General features: G+C 43.0%; 1 protein-coding gene across 4 annotated transcripts in view; it reads left to right on the top strand.

Moving 5' to 3' along the window:
- The window catches only part of FAM120A (family with sequence similarity 120 member A), a 103,597-nt gene that overhangs the window by 60,652 nt on the left and 21,675 nt on the right, over positions 1-21,270 (top strand). For all 4 annotated transcript variants that reach the window (XM_082469610.1, XM_082469609.1, XM_082469612.1 and 1 more), the window contains exons 8-11: positions 1,307-1,394; positions 3,149-3,376; positions 5,975-6,149; positions 15,722-15,971. In XM_082469610.1, coding sequence (XP_082325736.1) covers positions 1,307-1,394; positions 3,149-3,376; positions 5,975-6,149; positions 15,722-15,971 — 741 coding nt within the window. The remainder of the gene's footprint in view (positions 1-1,306; positions 1,395-3,148; positions 3,377-5,974; positions 6,150-15,721; positions 15,972-21,270) is intronic.

A 21,270-nucleotide genomic window follows, 5' to 3' on the forward strand; every position in this document is an offset into this window, starting at 1 on the left:
AATTACCAAGTCTTAAAATCTCTGTTTGTCAGGCGAGTCAGAAAGGCAAACCAAGTAAAAGCTTTCTACGTTGGCTTGGCTTGCCTTGTGGCCAGCACTGGTTTTAGAAGGTAATTTTGGCGTGGAGCCCTGCAGGGGAAGGGACAAGTGAAGGGTGGATGCCTATAGTGGCCCAGGCCATCCCTACAGCTCACCAGCATTACCTCCCTGCTCAAGCCCCTCTAGATTCTCTCCTCCTCCAGGATAGTGCTTTTCACAAAATTTGCCCAGGTACCGAAGTAAATTTTCTTTTACAATGTGGCCCATAATACACAAATGCACAAAGAGTTTTTGAAATAATAACATTCATACCACATTCACTGCATCTGGTCTATTCCATTTCTTTTTTTTTTTTTTTGGCTGCACTGCACACCATGTGGGACCTTAGTTCCCTGACCAGGGATCAAACCTGTGCCCCCTGCAGTGGAAGCGCGGAGTCTTAACCACTGGACCGCCAGGGAGGTCCCCATTTCATTTTTTTAAAAATGCGTGTTAAATCCACTACATTGTTTTCTCAGGCTACTAACGGATCGCAACCCACAGTTTTTTAACAACACTGATTGAAATACCTCATTCTGGCATTTAAGATACTCTGCAATCTTCCCCATCTCTTTTTCCCACTTTTACTTTGCCAAATAAAGTCATTCCCCAAATAAGATTCAGTTAACTCCCTGTTCTCTGAGCTTACCAAATCCATTCCCTCTCCTTGGGCCTGGAAGGCGCCCTCCCACCTCTGACTTGTTCGTGTGAGTTATCCCGAGCCTTAGCTCCCATGCCCCTTTCCATGAATAGGAATGCCCCCCTGAATTGTCACTTGACATGTAATACCTTACATTTATTTATAAATTGAGTAACATGTGACCCAGATAACATTCAATCTTCTACTGCCTGATAATTATCAATTAAATATGATTTTTTAAATCTTACTTCTCCAAGATGACTGAGCTCCCAAAGGCGAGGTCTGCATTTGTCTCCTGTGTATCCTGAGGCACTAGCACATCCTAGACCATCTTTAAGCCGAGCAGTGAGGCATAAGTTAGGTGCTTGATTTCTCTTCTACAGTGGGTGGTTACCACCTACCTGTTTGAAGTAGGTGGAAAGTGTTCCCGTGATAGGATTCTCTCTGGAGATAGGTTGTTGGGGGAGGTGAGATCAGGAAAGCATAAGGTATCACTGAGTCTGTAGGCTTAGTGCAGGCCCTTATTATTATGAGCATGTGTGGGAAGTGGTCGACACTAATCAGTATTCTTGTTCATTTTATGTTCAGCCATATCAGTGGGAACAAAATTGGCTGGGAGAAGACAGGAAGCCATTCAGAACCTCAAGCACGGGGAGACTCAGGAGACCAAACAAAGGTAGTAAGTCTATGCCTTTTATTCTTTCAAATTCTCCTTCTCTCAGCATGTAGTGCCAGGGATTGGTTTAAAGTAAAATGCTCTCTCTCTTATTTTAAGCATGTTATTTATGAGTAATACATTGACAGGGATGAGAGAGGAAGGAGGAACCCCAGGGCTGTGCTGCCGCCAGCCTGCTTTCTTTCACAAGGCAGGGTGGTGACCTAGTAGACATCCTCTTCTCTCTGCTCTCTGCATAGCCTTCCAGAGCCCTCATTTCTTGTAGGGCTTTTGTGGTGATTAAGTGAGAAAACCACCTGGGATGTATACATTAAAAATGAAAAAGATAAACTAAATTTTATTTTCCTTTTTTTTTCTATTTCTACCTGTTAATATTCATCTCTAGAAATATCTGTTTAACTTACAAAGCCACATCTGTCCCCACATGTGAGGCTGGAAGAGGGCTTGTTTTATATAAGGTGATGGAATATTAGAAATCTGTTTAAAACTCTGAAATATTCTCACTGTTGAATGATTATCCTGCAAATAGGTAACAGAAATGCTTTCTGGATGCCTACTATTTGCAAAGTACCTCCCAAAGCATTTTCAGTTGTTCATGTCTACATTCTATGGAATGGAAAGTGTACAAAACACTCGTGAGTTATCCATGAGTTATTCATCTTAAGACTAATTTTGGCACTTTACGTTTTAATGGATAAAATTAAGCACTTGTTGCATACCACTGTAAAGAATACATTTCGTTTCAAAACAGAAAAATGTATATTTTTTAAGGTGCCACAAAATCAGTGAGCAATTATTATTACTAGGATTTACTGTGAGAAAAAACAGTTTACTGCAAAAATAATAATTGCTCTTGGTAAACAATTAGGACTTTGCTAAAATTTGTAAAGAGAAAACTAAGACTCTCCCTTTGCCTTTCCTCCCCTTGGTCCTGCTGCCTTGCAGCAATCCAGCACTGAGGTAATCATTTGGTGTCCACACTCTTTCCTATTCATGTACATACATTCTGTATTTTGGTGATTGATTGTTACAGAATGGGTATTTTTCACCTGACAGTTTACCATGCACATATTTCTATGTTAGTATATATAGATCTGACTCATCATTTTTAATGGTATTAGCTTGTTCTTTGGTTTTAATTTTTGGTAGATAGTTCTCTACATATACTTAATTTGGGGCTTTTAATGACCTAAGAGAATGCCTGAGGTTTGTTTTTTGTTTCTTCTTTAAATAACAGCTGGTGGTGGTGGTGAAGAGCAGGCCTGACTCGAGCCTAGTTTTGAGTCCCAGGTCCATGAGTTACTGGTCTTGTTACCACGGACGAAAGACATACCCTCTCAGAGCATTAGTTTTTTTATCTGTAGAGGATGATGCCTATTTAGTTTAGGAAGGGTCTCCAAGGAAAGCAGAAACACAGGAGTTGACCACATGGGGAGAGCCAGGTGGGACCAGGGTTAGCAACCACAGAAGGCCACTCACCCCACGGGGATCCCAAGGGAGGAGCCATGGGTGGGGGTCACCCAGCAGAAGCTGCAGCAGTCCTCCAGGCTCCCACCCCCAACACAGGCATAGTGGGTGTCCGTTTACCACTTCCACTGTCCAAGGAGGAGTGGGTCATAGTTCCCTTGTCCTCATTGGCGAAGTTGTTAATCACGTCTCTCTGGATAGGACCCTGTGTTGCAAGTGGACAGACAGGTTAAAGGAGTGGAAATGTGACATGAAACCATCTTCCCCTCTGACCCATTGCTCTGTAGGCAGAAGGTTCGTCCACTGCCTCTTCGGGCAGCCAGCTTGCTGAGGGAAAGGGGAGCCAGATTGGCACTGTTCAGCCAATTCCGTGCCTCCTGTCCATGCCCACCAGGAACCACATGGACATCACCACCCCGCCCCTGCCCCCCGTCGCGCCTGAGGTGCTGAGAGTGGCCGAGCACCGGCACAAGAAGGGGCTGATGTACCCCTACATCTTCCACGTCCTGACAAAGGTATGCACAGGGGCTGTGGGTGTGGCCGTCATCTCACAGTGGACACTCCTGTGGAGTGTGTCCTTGTTCCTTTTGGAACTGCTTTTTATCTTACAAGCTACTTGAAACAAAGTTCATTTTCCCTTTCCTAAACTTTGAGAAAAAAGATAGAAATTTATACTTATAATAAAAGAAGAACTTGGGAAAAGTCTTATTTTCCTCTTCAATATAATACAAAATATTTTTGAAACTTCTAATTAATGGCACGTCATGTCATTTTCTAATTTGTAATTTTATTCTTTTTATTTCTAATTTCAAAATTTCCTACATCATATTTATGCTACAGTGTCAAGTTAAATTGTGATGTCACATTCAATATCTGATTTATCATGTGTCCTAGAAATACCCAACTTCTGAGTGGCTGATAGCAGTTCATGTAATTCGACTTGTTCCTCTACCTCACTGAGCACTTATAGCAAAAAATGGAATACAGGACCTCGTCGATTTATTATTATCTTACTAAATGTATGCTTAAATAGATATACAGTGTGGTATTAATTGTTTCTGAATCTTAGTGTCTTGAATAGATCTATGTGTACTTAAATTTCCTCAGTGATTTGTAGTCTTTATGTTTATAATCACAGACCTACAGTTTAACAGGTTAACTTGGTGACCAGATTTCTCATGCAGAATTGGTTCATTACTGTATGTATATTTAACATGTTTTCATCAGTATCTATACCACCATATATGATCAAACTTTTTTCTTCCTATTTTCTGTAGTCCATCTATGGTTTGTAGAATGGAGTCAGTAAATACAAAAGTCACTCCCATTCCACAGCACTCCTGAGCCGGACTTTAACTGTTAATTGACTAATTTGAACTGCTTACTTTTATATTTTATAAATTAAAGGACATGAAGAATATTATATTTTATAAAATAAAGAAAAATATTATATTTTATAAAATAAAGGAAAAGAAGACCAGTACTACTTATTCAGGTCCTTTAACGTATTTTTAAATTGTAATTGCCTCCAAGTCTCATCTGTTATTGACATGGGTATGCATGTGTGGTATCACTTCTCAGATTATGGTTATAAAGTAAACATTTTATTTTTCAGGTCCAACATAAATTATAAGGGTAAGTGAAAGTTACTGTTGCAGGAAAAGGATTTTGCTAAGCTTAAAGGGACCTGAGTTTGGGGAAGATTGTGCTCTTTCTCTTTGTGGTTGTTTGGAATATGAGGTCCCTGGACTCCCTGCTGTTTGTGCCTTGCCATGCTGGTGGATCTGACTTGGGGACTGTCGGTTAAGTCAGTCTGAGTGATGCAAACTGCCTGTCCTCCTCTTCGGTACTCACTGATTTCAAGGGCAAATATTGATAAAATCACTGTGGTTGAGAAAAGTGAACTCGACTATCTTCTGATTTTAAGGTGCCACCTAAAATTTTTCAATATATTTGGGAAAAGTTTAGACTAAAATGTGTGCTGTTTCCTGGGAGCTGAGTAGCTCTGGTATTAAATTGTCCAGGCTGAGACATTTGCAGTGAAGTGAAGCTTCATAGTAAGAATGTAGAGAATTATCAAAGCCTCATAATATTGAGAGAGTAATACTCACTAGATGAGTGTTAACCACATGTAGGTACTAGATTAATGAGTATGAAGGTTCTGATAAGGGAAAAGACCAATTTTGAAATTAAATTTATGTGAAAGAAAGAGTAAATGCAATGACATAATTAAAAGTATGTATCAATAGAGTTAATATACATTGGAGGTCATAAATATATTTTTATGTTATGAATATACATAAATAAAATTCCTTGTGAAATCTCTTGAGATGTACCTTGATAGCATAAAATATTCAAGACAGGACCAGGGTCTCAGGTGCAGGTGGTCGTAGCAGTCATTTGTCTCCTGGAGCCACAACAGAGCCCCTGCTGTGTTGGCAGAGGTGGATGGGGGTGATGAACAGAACGGGGCTTCCTTCCTTTTCTGCCCCTAGTGACCATCATGCCCTCTCATTCAGTGTGACGCGTCTGTTGAGTACTTGGTGCACTGGGGCAGAGGCCTGATACATGCCGAACACTTTAAAAATGAATAACGCTTAAAAGAGTTCTCTTAGGTAGATCATTTTTGTGTATGGTAATTTTTTATGGAAGAGCTTGGTAAAGGAAATTTGTGACTGTTTTATTTTCAGGATGCTCATTTCTTGGATTTTATATAGGTCATTGAAAATTATGAATTTCATTACGTATGGCTATCTTGACTCAAATAAAATTTGCCACTTCTCAGCATTTTCTATTCTATTTGTTGTCTGATGTTATCTATCTAGACTGTTTCAAAGACTTTGGGATCATCTACATGGTTTTCTTTAGTTCTTGGTTCCAGATTAAAAATAAAACAATGTAGATTTTATTTTGACTCTTTGAGCATATGTTTTGACGACAACCTGCTAAATGAACGCTTCCTACACATCTTGATGTAGGCAACTTATTAAGCAATTGATTTGGAATAGAATTGCAATTTCGTTAACTGGAGATAATACAGTATATTTCTGTGAGTTTATTGTAAATTCAACATGAAAAACGTGCAATATTATTCTGCTTTCTTCCATGCAAAGGGTGAAATCAAAATTGCTGTTTCTATTGAAGATGAAGCCAGCAAAGACCTGCCTCCCGCCGCCCTGCTCTATAGGCCAGTTCGTCAGTATGTTTACGGAGTCCTGTTTAGCTTGGCAGAAAGCAGAAAGAAAACTGAGAGACTTGCTTTTAGAAAGAACAGACTTCCACCAGAATGTATGTACTGTAAAATCCATTGTTTGTTTTCCTCGGTACCTCGTAATCTCTTGTGCATTTTTAAAGCATTAGAAGGATCGTAACTGAGTTCGCCCTGAGAGTCCCCGCATAAAGGAGGTGGGCTTCACTGGGGCTCTTAGGAAAGGAGGACAAGCCACAGGCTGTTTTCCTCAGTAGCATCCCAGCAATGGTGTTCATTCAGTAAAATGATGAAACAGCAGGTGCATGCTTTAAACTGAACTTTGATCTGGAAACAGTCCTGATGATTGCTGTCCTGCTGTGGTTAGCATGTCCCAGGCAGAGCAACAGCAGTGTCTGCTCTGCTGTCCACGAGATATGGTCCGCTCTTTCCAGAGGTCAGTGTTCCTGGGGAGGTCCCACCAGCTGTCCACAGGGCCGCTTCTGTGCAGTTGGTGTATTGCTGCACACATCCCTGAAGCTGAGAGGGGACTTGTAATGATTTCCCTCAGAGACCTCTGGCTGATCAACTCTGGGGGTGGAGGGAGAAGTGGAAAGACAGAAAATGTTGTTTGAAATTTTGGCAAAAGTTGAGGTCAGAGTATTCCCTCTTCTAGTGAGCCAGTGTAATTTTGGGGGGAAAATCATGCCTTTCTGTTCTAGGTAACTTTATCTACTAATGTAGGGAATGTAAAAGTCATTGTATATTTAGTAGGAAATATAGAGAAGTTTCACAAAACATGCAGTCTAAAATAAGAATATTATGAAGTGTGGAAATTGTAGATTACTAGATCATCCTCTAAACTAAGGCTATTTACTGACAAATCACCTTCTTGTATGGCAGCTCAGTGCAGGCCTGGTAACATGGGTGAAGCTGACCAGTTCAGGGACAAGTGTGGGAGTGGGTCTTACCTTTGGAACTCAAAACTAGAGAGATTCTCCAATGCTAAAAACTCAGTACTATAGATTCCTAAGGTTTCTATTTCTAATTACTATGAGACAATTGTGATTCTGTAAGCCTTTCAAATGAAGCCATCTGTCACTACCCTTACTTGAAGATAGTCGTACTGAGAGTGGCGTGTGACTGTAGCTGGAGAAGGTGATGCCGGCTCTGCAGGGTCACCTCTAGCTGATGCTCCTACTGCCTTGATCAGGGCTGTAGGCACCATGTGAATACCGAGTGTTGTCAATGGACACTCTTTTCAAAGGCCCAGTACGTTCCAGATGTACAAATCCTCATTCTTTTCTCACGCTGTGTGATTTATTTGCTCAGAAAAGAAGGACCTTTCTAACTTTGCATGGGATTGGTCAGTTTTCTGTGCTGGCCCACCCAGGCCACCCTGGCTCCGCAGCTGTGACGTCCACTTCAGTTCACCTCCGTCTTCGTCCCTATAGCCCCTTGGGTCTCTGTTGGGCGTAGAATGCTGAGTGCTGCAGGGTCCCATGCAGCCCCACTTCCTGCCATGTCCTCAGCTCCGTAGCACCACATTGGCTTTCGTGGTGAAAGGCTGTTTCTTTCATTTGCTTGTATGTTCCAGAAACATAGTTACCTTTATGCAGAGACTCCTCGGGAGCTTTCAGTGGTCACAACCTGGAGACCCTCAGGTGGATCCCAGGTCGGGCTCCCCTTTGCAGTATTCACAGCTTCATACAGCAGCCTGAATATGGCTGGTGTGCTCTGTTCATGCCCTCAGCGGTGGGCAGTGTGCATCCCTCATGTCTGGTTCAGGGAGTTCTGTGTCACAGGTGAGCTGCAGGTGCCAGGTGCTCTCAGGAAGTAAGAGTCTTGGTCTGTTCTGCCCTGCTGCCAGTCTGAGGGTTTAAAACACTGTGGAACACAGAGCTGGCAGCACACAGCATGCTCCACTCCCTCATCATTTAATTTGTACCTGGGTGGTACAGGTGTCTTACTGGCCTGGGAAAGGCTGGCCTGTTAGCAGACAATAGGGGAAGCAGAACCCAGGGGAGAGTATTAACTAAATGGACCAGCATCCTCTGAACATAAGCAAGAGAGAGGCACATTGTGGTGAAAGGCTGAGTGTGCAAACCACACCATAGGGCCTGATGCTGCTCTCGCAGAGAAATGACAGGGTCAGTTTGCCTGTGGCAGGCTAGTTCTGGCCGGGGCTGGAGGGCATGGGGAATGGCATGATCAAAGAGAAGAAGAGAAGAAGGGTGGTATAGTCTGGGTGACTCAGATGAGCTCTGTGAGGCTCTGGATGGAGGTGCCTTGACTTCATTTGGAGGGGGGGAGGCACAGGGGAATACAAAGGAAAGGAGGAGAAAGGTGTACTAGTGTGAGGTGGACGGGCGAAGGGTGAGGTGAGTGGGAGAAGGCCGTAGCTTCAAAGAGAATTTGGCAGGCATGTCTTTTTCCTTTCCTCCTGCCTCCACTCCCCTCCCCACTCCTCTGACTTCTTTTTAAGGATGGGACAGACACAGTTGTTTGTCACTGCTATGTTACTTTTGGCTAATGGGAAACACTGACTCTTAATGATGCCACTGATTTAGGTTTCCAAGCCTGAAACATCTACTAAGTGACTATGCATTTTACTATTCTTACCGAGAAAATGCTGTAGCTTCTTGATGGTCTGGATGAGATGGGAAAGCAACAATGTCTGATCCTGCCAAAAAGAGCATTTTCTCAGGAGTTCTTGGTTGACAAGATTTGAAAATATGTTGAAATCTTGTTTTACCTACACTTATTCTTAGACCATATGTAGATGAAACGAAATCAACGGCACTTTGCAGGAGATTCATAAACCACGTGAAAGTGCACCGTAAGGTCCTTGGGACAAGTTTGTTTTCCACACGCCCGCTGGCTTTGCTTTCCACTTTGGTAGTCTGGTAACCAAAACCAAGCTATGTGGGTTCCACGTAAACCCACCTACTCAAGTAGGTGATGCAGCTGCTTCTGAATGTCAGGGTTTTGATCTAACGTGGCTTCAGAATGCTGTGCGTACAGGTGCATGTTCCTGGTGTGGTCACTGTGACAACCAAGAGTTTTCCCAAGAGGGCTTTGTTGTCAGAACTAGTCAAAGGGCATATTGAAGTCTATAGGGTTGTTAAAAAATACTTAACTCTCATTAGATATAAGACATGTATCCATTTGGACATTAGTCTCTTGCTTAAGGCATATGATAAAATGTTCATCATCTACAGTGAATTTTCGTGTGACTTACCAAAGTTTCATTTTTAAAGTCATTATATGGTTAAAGTAGGATAGCTATAGTTGGATCCTTAAAAAATTCCAGCCTTTGAAAATCATATTGAATTACATGCTGGCAGTTTATTTTTCTATTCTTTTCTGTCCATTTCTAGGTTCTATCATTTTGCTTTTAGGAAATTAATAAGAATACTTGTTTTATTGTGGCAGCACGCTACTGAAGTCACTATCATGGGATTCGAAATCCTACCAGTCCAATCAGAAGACTGTTGACCCAACACAAACAGACTCACCCAGATGTGTTGGATGGTGATGGTGGCAGTTGCTTTGGGGAGAGATGGGAACAGGGACCTAGCTGTCTCTGTAGCTGCTGGAATAAAGGCTGGGCCTGGAGACAGGCACCTGGGTCTGAGCCAGCCCTGGCCTCGAGGCCTTTGTGTGTGAAATCCAGATGGCGTGGCTGCTTCTCAGATGCACTTCTGCCCTGGAGTCGGCTCCGGCCTTGAGTGCCCTATTGACTCTTCTCCCTGGGGGCGCTCCTCAGCCACCTGGGCACTGGGGTTCCCCCAGGTACTCCCCAATGGTGAAGGGGCCAGAAGAAAGGGATCAGGTTCTAGAAAGACTATAGGATAAGGAGTCGCCTCATCTATAGCTGAACTGCTAAAATTCCAGGAAGTGATTTGTGAATTTAAAAATTATTATCCACTTAATAAAACTGGCTTCTGTTTTCTGCAAGTCTCTTCAGTTCCTCAAAATTAAGTAAAAAAAAAAGCAGGCTTGGGAATTCCCTGGCGGTCCAGTGGTAAGGATTCCACTGCAGGGGGCACGGGTTCAGTCCCTAGTCAGGGAACTAAGACCCCGCAAGCCGTGCAGTGCAGCCAAAAAAAAAAAAAAAAAAAAGCAGGCTTGTAGAAAATAGATGGACATAAATTATAGACACATGAGATGTAGTTATGGAAATAGAAAGCAAGTTTATATTATACTATGTTTATATTTACTATACTTATGCTATATTTGTATTTCCCCATATTTATTCTCTACTTTTTAAACTATCAAGAAAAGCCAAAAGGAACATTGATTTCTTTTTCCTGGTCCACTTTGCTTTAGAAATTTTGTTAGTGCCAAATAATTGGGACTGCTAATTGAAAATAAATAAGTTAAATTTGTTCATTGTGAATTACATTATAAAGCAGAATACTATAACATGACCAATATTAATTAGCATGCTGTTTCAATATGTGTGAAAATTGGTTACCATTATCATTTTTTCTTATGATTTTATGAAGGCTGTTTATATATTAATCTGAATTTCTTTATTCTTCAAAGCTTTCCAGAAGTAGCATTAGCAAACTGCCTTTTCCTCACAGAACTTTGAGCAGCTGAGCTCGAGAGACAGCTGTTGGGGAAGGCACTGTTGTGTGTGACAGGCAGTGTTTGATGGTACTCTTTTGGATTAATGTTTATGTCATAGTTCCTTGAGCTTCGGAGTTTCTAATATAGTAGGAATGACATAAATGGGAAGAATGAAGACTAAGAATAGTGTTTACCACGTGTCTATAACACCACGTAACACCATGTTCTGTGTGCCCCGTGGCCTACTGAGCATGTATATGTTTGTGGACAGTAGGATACCCCCAGCCTCAGATATGAAAGGTTTAAGGAAAAAATTCATAGTCTTTTCCTTTTGAGAGTCGTGGAGGGCGCTCACAGATGCGTCAGCATGAGGAAATGGGGGACTAGCTAGTTGGAACCCCACAGCCTGTACACAGTGCTGCTTGGTAGTTAACCAGCAGTTTTCCCATTGGAAGGATTGACCAGCTGTCATTGCATCCATTTTTCTGTTTCTGCCGTGATACGAAGGAACTAGAGTTTTGTTTTTATTTATTTGTGTGGTTTTGTTTTTTTTCTATAACTCCAGAGGAGAGCTCAGGGTATAAAACAATGGCTCCTCCCCCAGATACACACACTTGCACAGACACAGACCAAAGGGTCCAGTTGGCCATAGTATTGGAAGTTGTCTCCCATCTTTTTCCTTACCTGTAACCATATTGTGTGTGTGCTACAACTCTCACTCCTAAGCCCTTACAGCAGGCACTGCTAGTTGCTCATGGTGCTCTGGCACTGAACTTAGAGACATACTTCATCATATGGCACTATAGGCAGCCACCACCAGTCAGTTGGAACAGGCTTACAAAATGAAACGTTCATTATTCCTGGTCTGGGATGGATCCCAAATTCAGCATTGTAACAGATTTCTAAGGTAGCTGGTTGTTGTATGTGTAAATGTGAAAATGGTAGATGATTAACGTCTGATGGAAAACATTGGGTTTTTACTGACAGCTTAAGTTTTAATAGTGTTTTATGTCTGGAAATTGTATTTGAAGAGGTACTTCCAGTAAAGAAGCTGCATTATAAATTTAGCTTCCAGTAATACAGAAAACTTGTGCCCTGGAGTTGTTTTTGCCAGTGTAAAAATTCAGTTTAGTTTCAGGTAAGGAAGACAATCTAATATTCAGTTTTTTTGAAGTTGTCCAGTTGAAATCATGAGTTTTCCTGTCAGTAGAAAAGACGAGATAAATATTTATTGATGGTGACACACAGAAAATTTATTCATGGACAGTAGCTGGATTAGCTAACCTCTAGGATTCTCTTATCCTTGTTTTAACAAGGCAGCATGAACATGTCTTTCCAAAATGGTGCCTTCACAGAGAGGGTTTTATACCCCAGTGCTCTTGTCTGCATGCACTTGGAGTGTTCTCATAATCCAGCCGCCCCGTACCATCTGGATAATCCCTGTATAACCAGTGGGTTTTGCAAAAATGATAAGAGCCCAGATTACTTGCTGTTAGCTGGCTACTTTGCATCTGCTTATTCCTGTGAGCTGAATCAGAGACCGAGCCTTCCCTCCTGGGCAGCAGCGACTTGGGGAGAAGCCTGGAGCCAGAGGGAGAGAAGGTACCGTGTGTGTACCAGCCACCCCAACGGGCAAGCTTGTAACACAGAGGCTGCCATGTGTCAACCCGAAAATGGGATGTCCCTTGGAATTCATTAATCTATAAAACACTAACCTTTAATTAATCTAATGTAATGAGCCTATACAACATCAGTTGATCTCACACAGTTGAAAGCACATAACAGGTGCAAGATGCCTTTGTGTTTCCTCATCTGGATTGTGCTACAGAGTGAGTTGTTGGCCTCTTTTTTTAGTGCCTAGTTCCAGGGCTGGGCCAGGGTGAGGCAAGTGAGGGACCCAGGCCTCAGAATTTAAGGAGACCCTTGTTCTCACACTGGCACGTGGGAGTTGGCACCTGAGCCCTGGGTGCCTTTCCTGCCTCACCCAGTGCATAGTAGGTGCTCAATAAATATCTGTTAGGTGATTGGCCAAAGGTTCCACAGCTATTAAGTGGTGGTATACGCAAAAGATCTCCAAGTTTTCAGTTTAAAAACAGATAAATGTTAAAAAAAATAAAGCAAATTGGAAGCATCTTTGCTTTTGGAACAAAGCTTTTTGTTACTGCACATTTATTTTCTCTGATAAAGACATGTATTTCCTAAATTAGATATGAGCAATTCTTGTCATGAATAGTGCAGATAAGGAAGCTACCATATCTGATACCTCCTTTACAGCTGCAGCCTCCCCTGCCCTGTCCTGTGCTCCTGGTGGGTATGGACTGCATGTCCCTGCTAGTATTGGGGCAGTCCTTTCTCTAGGACACGGGAGTTCATGCGCATCAGCTGGCGGTCCTCAGGCACGAGTGTGCTCTCATCTGTAGCCTCTACAGGCTGAACAGGATCTGAGCACACAGCATCATGCCAGGTAAATTCAGGCATACTTAGGTCCCTCAGAGCCCCAACTAGTGTGGACACAGCTGTCTGGGGCAGCTTCAGGGAACACTCAAGTGAACAGACCCACTTGTGAAGGGACTGCTGGTACCTCTGACCTCCACTTATCTTCGATGTAGGACATGGAACTTAAAGTATGTATAGGTCTAAGCATTCTGAACTTGAGAATGAAAATCCTCCACCAAAAATTTATTTCTAGAATGAAAACAATGTAATAAAATGATTGCTAAAAATTATTAAAGAGAGACAAGAGCAGAGCTGACAAAGGGGAAAGAAATAAATGGATGAAGATGAAGACAGCTTTAATAAGAATGCCTCTCTTGAGAAAACTCAAGGGAGACTCCTGGCACTATAATCTGAGTTTTTTAAGATGCAGTAAACTTATGCTCTGTGTGCATGCGTGTGTGGTGGGTGTGTGTGTGTTTGTATTTTGGGGGAAGAAAGTGAGAGACCTTAGATTAACTAGGTTATTAACCCAGATTAACAACCAAAGATAAAATCTAATTAGTTCCATTAAATAAATCTTTGCCATCAAAATGAAGATGTTACATAGAAAAAATAGATTTATGCATTTTTGCTTGGGGGGCGTGAAAATGAACTTTGTGAACTGACCTAATAGAAACATAGCATTACCGGTTGTCTTGTAACCTCCTTTCACCTGTTTTCTTGGGGCTGACAATGTGCCAGCCTCTCAGACTGTAGTTGGGACAAAGGTGGGTGGGGTGTACTGCACCTAGGAGGGCCCTGCGGTGGTGACGGCCACCCTCTGCGTACGGGTGGGCGACGTGTGGAGCTGTGCGCGCCGGAGGTCGGCAGGAATGGGGGTGAGTGCTAGATTGTGAGTCCGAGGACAGGGTCTGCTGGACGCTGGGGACCTTATGAGTTTGTGTCTGGCACCTAAAATATAGATAAATTCAAAGACACATGTATTTATATATACATGTATATCTCTGTTTTGACTTGATGGATTTTAAAACAAACATTTTAAGTTTAAATTTTTTTTTTTAACATTTAAACACTAAGATATCCAAATGTAAATTAAAGGGATTTCCCAATGACAAAACAGTTACTTTTTTGTAAGAAGATTTTCAGAAACTGTCCTGACTTGCACCCCTGCTCAGGCAGCCTGCTCCTGGGAGGTGGGGTCCGTGCAGAACGGCCGCGTGGCACTCCTCTGCAGCACACTGTCACCTGACTTGACTGGGGTTGATTGTGCAAAAGCTTGCTTTTCCTGTCGCTAACAGCTGTGTATATCCAGGCATCTGACTCCTGAAGTTCTTCGTGACATTGGAAGAGATGATTGTCTTGCCTGATTCTGTTCAGACTTGGGGTGGAGCTAGAGATGAGCCAGTTAATCATTTAATTTTGTCGGGATTTGGGTTCTTCACAGTCTCGGTTTGCCTCAGGTGTTACTTTAGGGAAAATGAGCCCAGGAAGGGGGTATGGTTATTTGGATATAATTGATGTATCCAAGATCACGTTAGAATCATCGCACCATCCTGGTTTCTGTATCAGCTGTCAGCCATGTGAGGGGAGGGTGGGGTATGCTAGCAGCTCTCTGGGCCAGGGGCTCCATGGGGCCCTGCTTCAGTTCTGATGTTTATTGACCAAAGTGAGCTGTTTGTTACAAAATTCACACCCAAATCTGATGAAATTGTTTACATCAGTGCACTTCGGTGAGAAATTTTAACATATTTCTCTGCAGTATGCTTTATCTCCATTGTTTTCCTTCCCCCGTCACAGTTTCTCCCTTAAGTTATCTGGAAATTATGTGGGAAAATGTGCATGTTTGTGTGTTTTAAGAATTAATTGATGCTAATAGTGGTAAAGCTACGGTGAATAAAAGGTCATTTTTTGTATGAAATCAACTTAGTACTTCTTGATTTTTTTTTTTTGAAGTGAAATGGGGAATTTTACAGTTTGTCTTCAGTCTTGCTGAAGAGAAATACTGGGTAACGACTTCACTTGGGATTTCAAAACATGGACTGTCGCTTCCGCTTGCCACCTCACTGGGCCTTGGGGATCTCACTACATGGTAGTTTGTCCCTGCCAATCTTTAAAATAGACTTTAACAGTTATATTTGTTAAAGTAGGAGGTCCTTAAGTAAAGTGGCTACCAAATGCAAATGATTTCTCAGATCTAATTAGTATGACATGTAGAAAAAGGTTCAATTAGGTTCAGTAGTTCAATTTAGCTATCTAAATTGGATTTTCCATGGATTTCTTTGATAATCACATACTTTCTGTAAGTTGTACCCATTGTTATTACTAAAACTATTAATGGATTTATAATATTAAAACAAATTTTATCTAACATCCTTGATTTATACATATTAGTTATATGGGGAAATCTAGCTTGATTTGATTGAGAAGAAATTTAGTGGTGGCCTGACTGAAAATCTGAATGAGTCACCGAAGTTCATAGCGTAAAGAACAAAATGAGGATCAGAGGTGAGGATTGATGACCGATGGCTTACTAATGAGAGAATCCATTGTTATACCAGAATGATATCTTCATACTGTAATTATTAGAGCTGTTTGTTTTTGTTAGGCTTAAAGTAGCTGAGATAGGGCATAAATGGTTCTCTGATTTTCCTTCCTGTAGTTTCACCAGTGATCATTAAAGAGTGGGCAGCTTACAAAGGGAAATCTCCGCAAACCCCAGAATTGGTGGAAGCTCTTGCCTTCAGGGAGTGGACCTGCCCCAATCTGAAGAGACTCTGGCTGGGGAAGGCAGTGGAGGACAAGAACCGCAGAATGAGGGCCTTCCTGGCCTGCATGAGGTCAGACACACCAGCCATGCTCAACCCAGCCAGCGTGCCCACTCATCTCACGGTGCTGTGCTGCGTCCTACGGTAGGTGCTGCTGGCCCCTGCCTCAGCCGCTGTGTGTTCTCTAGCAGGTGCTTTACAAATGCCTCTCAAAGACGCTTTCTGTATGAAGTAGGTGGGGGTTATTCCAGATGAATCATGTTGTCGGTTGAAGTTTGTCCTCATCTCATATTTTCATATATTATAGAAATATAGGCCGTGTAAATGCAATGTGGATTTGAATTGATGCTATATAGTATGTTTATAAAATAGTTATATTTGATGAACCTGTATTTTATGCAAATATCATAATGATTTTAAACATAGTTTATCCTTTAAATGTTAAAGCTTTTGAAGGCTATTGGGGAACTATATTATGTATTATTTGTAATTATTCTTTAGGGAAAATGTGTGTCTTCTTCCTCCTTCATTTATTTAACCATATGTAGATCAGTATGGACTCGTGGTTATCTCTCTTTCTAGGGTTATAACCTGATATAACCTTGTTATTTGGTTGTTCAGTTTGTTCCAGCTCAGACCTTGGGAGTTCGTTCAGTGGCTCCTATGTCCCTTGTCCCCCCAGGATGTCCTTGCTTTCTGGCACCACAAGATGCCCAGGCTATCCTGTATCTGCCCTGCCCTGGAACCTGCCATCTCTAAGGGGCTGGCTCCTGCCTTGGAGAGAGGGGTTTAAAAACCTAGATGTGGGCACTCTGTGCTTCCAGACCCTCTCAGCCAATGGGCCACAAATGCCTATGTGGACACTGTTGGCGTTTTGGAGTTAATTTGAATTGGCATGCATACTTGAATCAGGTGAATTAGTTTTTTGAGGGTTTTTTTTTGGAACCAATTTCAAACTTAGGAAAAAGTTGCAAGTATAATACAAAGAGCTTTTTTTTTTAAATACTTGATTTAAAAAAAAAAATACTTGTGATTTTATAACAAACAAGGACACTGTCCTATGTAACCACAATACAACCATCAGGATCAATCAACATTAATACTTTATTTCTATCTTAACTTCAGGGTTTGTTTCAGCGCCTCCCTTTGTAGCTGGAGGTGAAGTCCCATTGGTCTTCAGCAGATGCTGGTAAAGGGCAGAGCTGTTCCTCTGCTCCTCCTGTCTCATCCATGCTGTGCATCTGTGCTCTGACCGCTTGGCAAAGGGGGTGTCTGCCTGGCCTCTCCAGCAAGGCCATTCTGTCCCCCTTGTAACTAATACGATTTCATGGGAGGCACTTTGTGTAAACATGCCATTCCTCCTCAGACTTCAGTGTATTTATATCAACATGGGCTCCTGGCTTCGTCAATGACTTGTGGTCCACTACTGCCATCATGTAATTTGGTGCTCCACTGTCACCTGTTGGGCCACTTGTGGGCCTTGTCAGTCTGGCCTCCATGTGAGCACTTCTGTGCAGAGATTCTGACCTTACCGTGGATGCCCCCTTTTCCCAGCAGCCCTGGTTTCTAGTGATGGGGTCAGTATTGGACACCAGGCTCTTGACAGCAACTTTGCTGCTCCCAGACCTTCCCCAGTGTGCATACAGGCACACAAACAACTGCATGTTTGTAGACTTCCGCTTTTTGATATCTTCAACCTGCCCATCCTAGCTCTCCCTTCCCATGTGTATGGTCTCTGGCCCTGACAGACAGCGAGAGCCTGGGGCCCAGCTGCCATACAGGTCGTCACCTGCCCCAGCCCTGTGTGTCCCATCCCCCTGGGCTGGCCCCTTCTCCATGGTCCCCTGACCCCCACTGGGTCTCACCTGCTTCCTGAGGACGGGGGCAGAGCTTTAGTCAGGTGTTTATTTCCTGAAGTTTCTTACATTCATAACCGACTTTAAGGCCAATAACTTATTTAGAAGCCTTTCCTTAATTAAATTGAGGTTGACTAAAATTAGCATACTGTATCCGTTTCTTATCTTTATCTCCATTGAGGATTAGCTAGTGGGAAAGACTAGTTTTTTTGTTTTGGTTTTAGAATCCTCTTCTGGTTTCCTCTGATGGAGAGTTCATTTTATATTAGCCAAAACGTTAAGATTAAGACTTTGGGTGCTCTAAGATCAAATTAGCAGTAATGATTTTGGTTACTTTGTTTGTGTGTCTTCCAAGTTTAAAATGATGTGTGGCCTTTAATCTAGTGGGTGGACAGCTAACTGTCTACCATGTACCTGACCTGAAGGTCCCACTGGGCACTGAGTGAGGACGATGTGTGCTGTGCCTAAGGCTTGTTTGGCTGCCTCTTGGCCAGAAGCAGCTGTACATTAGTGCAGGACAAGCCACTGCTGTGTTGATGTGAGCACAGTGCTCACATTATTTCATGCTCCTTGGGATGGCGGTGCCTTCACGTCTTGTTTCTCCATGCACTGGGCCTCTTGGGACACTGGGTTGCCTGGTGGGTGCAGACTGGACAGTGTGACCAGGCCCCACTCTTTTTTTTTTTAATATACCTTTTGGTTTGGGGTTTGTTTTTAACTTTTTATTTTATATTGGAGTATAGCCAATTAACAGTGTTGTGATAGTTTCAGGTGCACAGCAAAGCAACTCAACCATACACATACATGTGTCCATTCTCCCCCATACGCCCCTCCCATCCAGGCTGCCACAACATTGAGCAGAGTTCCCTGTGCTATACAGTAGGTCCTTGTTGGTTATCCTTTTTAAATGTAGCAGTGTGTACATGTCAATCGCAAACTTCCTAACAATCCCTTCCCTCCACCCTTCCCCCACTGGTAACCATAAGTTCATTCTCTAAGTCTGTGAGTCCACTTCTGTATTGTAAATACATTCATTTGTGTAATTTCTTTTTAGATTCCTCATATAAGCAATATCATACGATATTTCTCTTTCTCTGTCTGACTTACTTCAGTCCACATGACAGTCTCTTGGTCCATCCATGTTGCTGCACATGGCATTATTTCATTCTTTTTTATGGCTGAGTAATATTCCATTGTATATATCTTCTTTATCCATTCCTCTGTTGGTGGACATTTAGGTTGCTTCCACGTCTTGGTTACTGTAAACAGTGCTGCAGTGAACATTGGGATGCATGTATCCTTTCGGACCATGTTTTTCTCCAGATATATTACTGGGCCCCACTCTTTGTCTTTGTCCTTGTGGCCCTTCCTTGGTCATTACCCCAGAAACAGCTCTGCTCCTTTTAGGCACTGTTCAGATGGCCTTTGGAAAGTCTTTCCAGATTTCAGGATTGTCCTGGTCCCTGTTTTTATTTTTTTGTGTTGTTTATAAAAAACGTACTCATTTTAGAACTTGAAAAGGTTAGTAAATGCAACTGGTAATCGCTCATTTCACCAGACCTCCTCCTGTGCTTATCTCTGTGGCGTCGAGAAGCTACGGTGAGTGCAGCGCAGGTTCCCTCGTACTTGCTGCCCTGGTGGAAGCCAGAAGACATGCTTGGTTGTGCAGACTGTTGGGTGCATTGTGGGCGTGGAGCCACGGAGTTTCCCACTGGGAAAGACTCACAGTTTCAGATCCTGAGGAGGAGGGGCTTACTGAGGCGAGGTGGTTGGGGAGAGATGAGAGAGAATGGCTTATGGGACCAGTCTCGGGGATTTGGGGCCAGGACACCAGTAAATGGGTTGGTCCACTTCTGCTAAGAGAATTTGTTCTACCTTCATGAGTGTTTTGGGCCACGGGAACAAGCAGGTAAAGAAGGATTCCCTGCATGGCTTCTGTTTGATTGATGGGTATGACCTGCTGAGAACGTGGGGTGAAGAGTGGGAAGGGCATGGAGCAGGGGGTTGCGGGGGGCGGTACAAATGAGTAAGAGGGTTGGTGTATGTCTCCAAGGTCCTGCCAAGGACAGGCTGTGGCCTGGGGCCAGTGGCCCAGTGGTCTTTCTCTGGCGAAATTGCAGCTGTGTGACAAAGGTCTGCTGAGGATGGGGGAGGGGGCAACAAAGGGCAGAGCCTGTGTCCCAGATATGGTAAGGCCCTGTGGAGGCCACACAGCATGACCCTTGGCCTTGATGGCTGGGGCGGGGCAAATGGCAGCAGTCACAAGGTTGGGCTGTCATCCCAAAGGCTCTCCCCTTCCTTTAATCCTTTTTTTTTTTTAACATAATTTCAAACTTGAAGAAATTATAAGATTAGTACAAAAAGTTGGTGGCTATTCTTCACCCAGATTCCCCACATATTAACCTTTTACTGCAGTGGCTTTCTCCTCTTCTCTCCATGTGTCTGTGTGTTTGTCCTTAATCCCTTGAATGGAAGTTGTGAGTATGATACCCCTTTACCCCTAAACTCTTTATGTTTCCTAAAAAAACAAGGACATTATCAAAATCAGAAAAATAATACTAATACATCTGATCTACAGATCTTACTCAGATTTCTCCTGTTATCCGAATAACATCCTTTGTTAGCAACAAAATCTTGCCTTGTGCTTGCGCTCAGGTGCCTTGTCTCCTCCAATCTCAGGAAGCTTCTCGTGTTTCTTTGGGTTGATGCAGAGATGTTTCTGAAGAATAAACACTGGTTTGTTTGCAGACCAGGGATCTGCAGATCATACGTCTTTTAGACAGCATGTGAACCGATGCGTGTGGCTGCTCCAGGAAACTGTGTTTAAAAACAGGCAGCCAGCCCCTGGGTGCAGTTTGTCAGCCTCTGGGTAGACTATTTCTCCGTCTAGATTTGCCTGTGTTCCTTCGCAATGAGATTCCGCTTCTGCCTTTGGGGCAGGCATACCCCAGCCGGGAGGTGGTGGTTTTCTCTATGCTTTCACTAATGATATCAGCACCCATACAACAGCAATCAGGAGAATGGGGGAAGAAATGGCAGCCACATCTCTAGAAATCCTTGTAGTGAAGATGAGGAGGGGCCAGCATCTGAGCAGAGGTTCAGTGTGAGGGTGAAGCAAGTGTCCAGAACAGAACAGAAAGCAGCCTTTCCTAGGGTACAGCTGAGACCAGACAGACGAGGTCCTTATCCAAGAGAGCTTCTGAGAAGACAGACTGAGTTACGTTCTGGAGGAACTTAATAAATAAAATAAGGGAGATAGAGGGCTTGAGCCCCCAGACAAGTGCAGGCTTTTCCAACACCCCAAGTAGCATACCAGGGTCCAGCTCCCCATCTGTGCCAATAGGAGGCAGACCACGTTGGTCCCCCAAGTGACGTGGAGACCTGCTTCTGTTCCAGCTTCCATGCTTCTAAAGGGTAGTGAGAGGAGAGGTGACTAAGGGGGAACTGCAGATACCCTCAGACTTCCAGGGTAGGAAACTTAAGGCCCGACCCAGGAAGAAGACATGGAAAAGAATGTCTAGAGAAAACTGAGAAACACAAAGTGATTGAAAACACTGTCAGTGCACAGATAGGAAGAGCGTGAACAC

This window comes from Balaenoptera physalus, assembly GCF_965194825.1.
Source record: "Balaenoptera physalus genome assembly, chromosome: 7".
Lineage (NCBI taxonomy): Eukaryota > Metazoa > Chordata > Mammalia > Artiodactyla > Balaenopteridae > Balaenoptera > Balaenoptera physalus.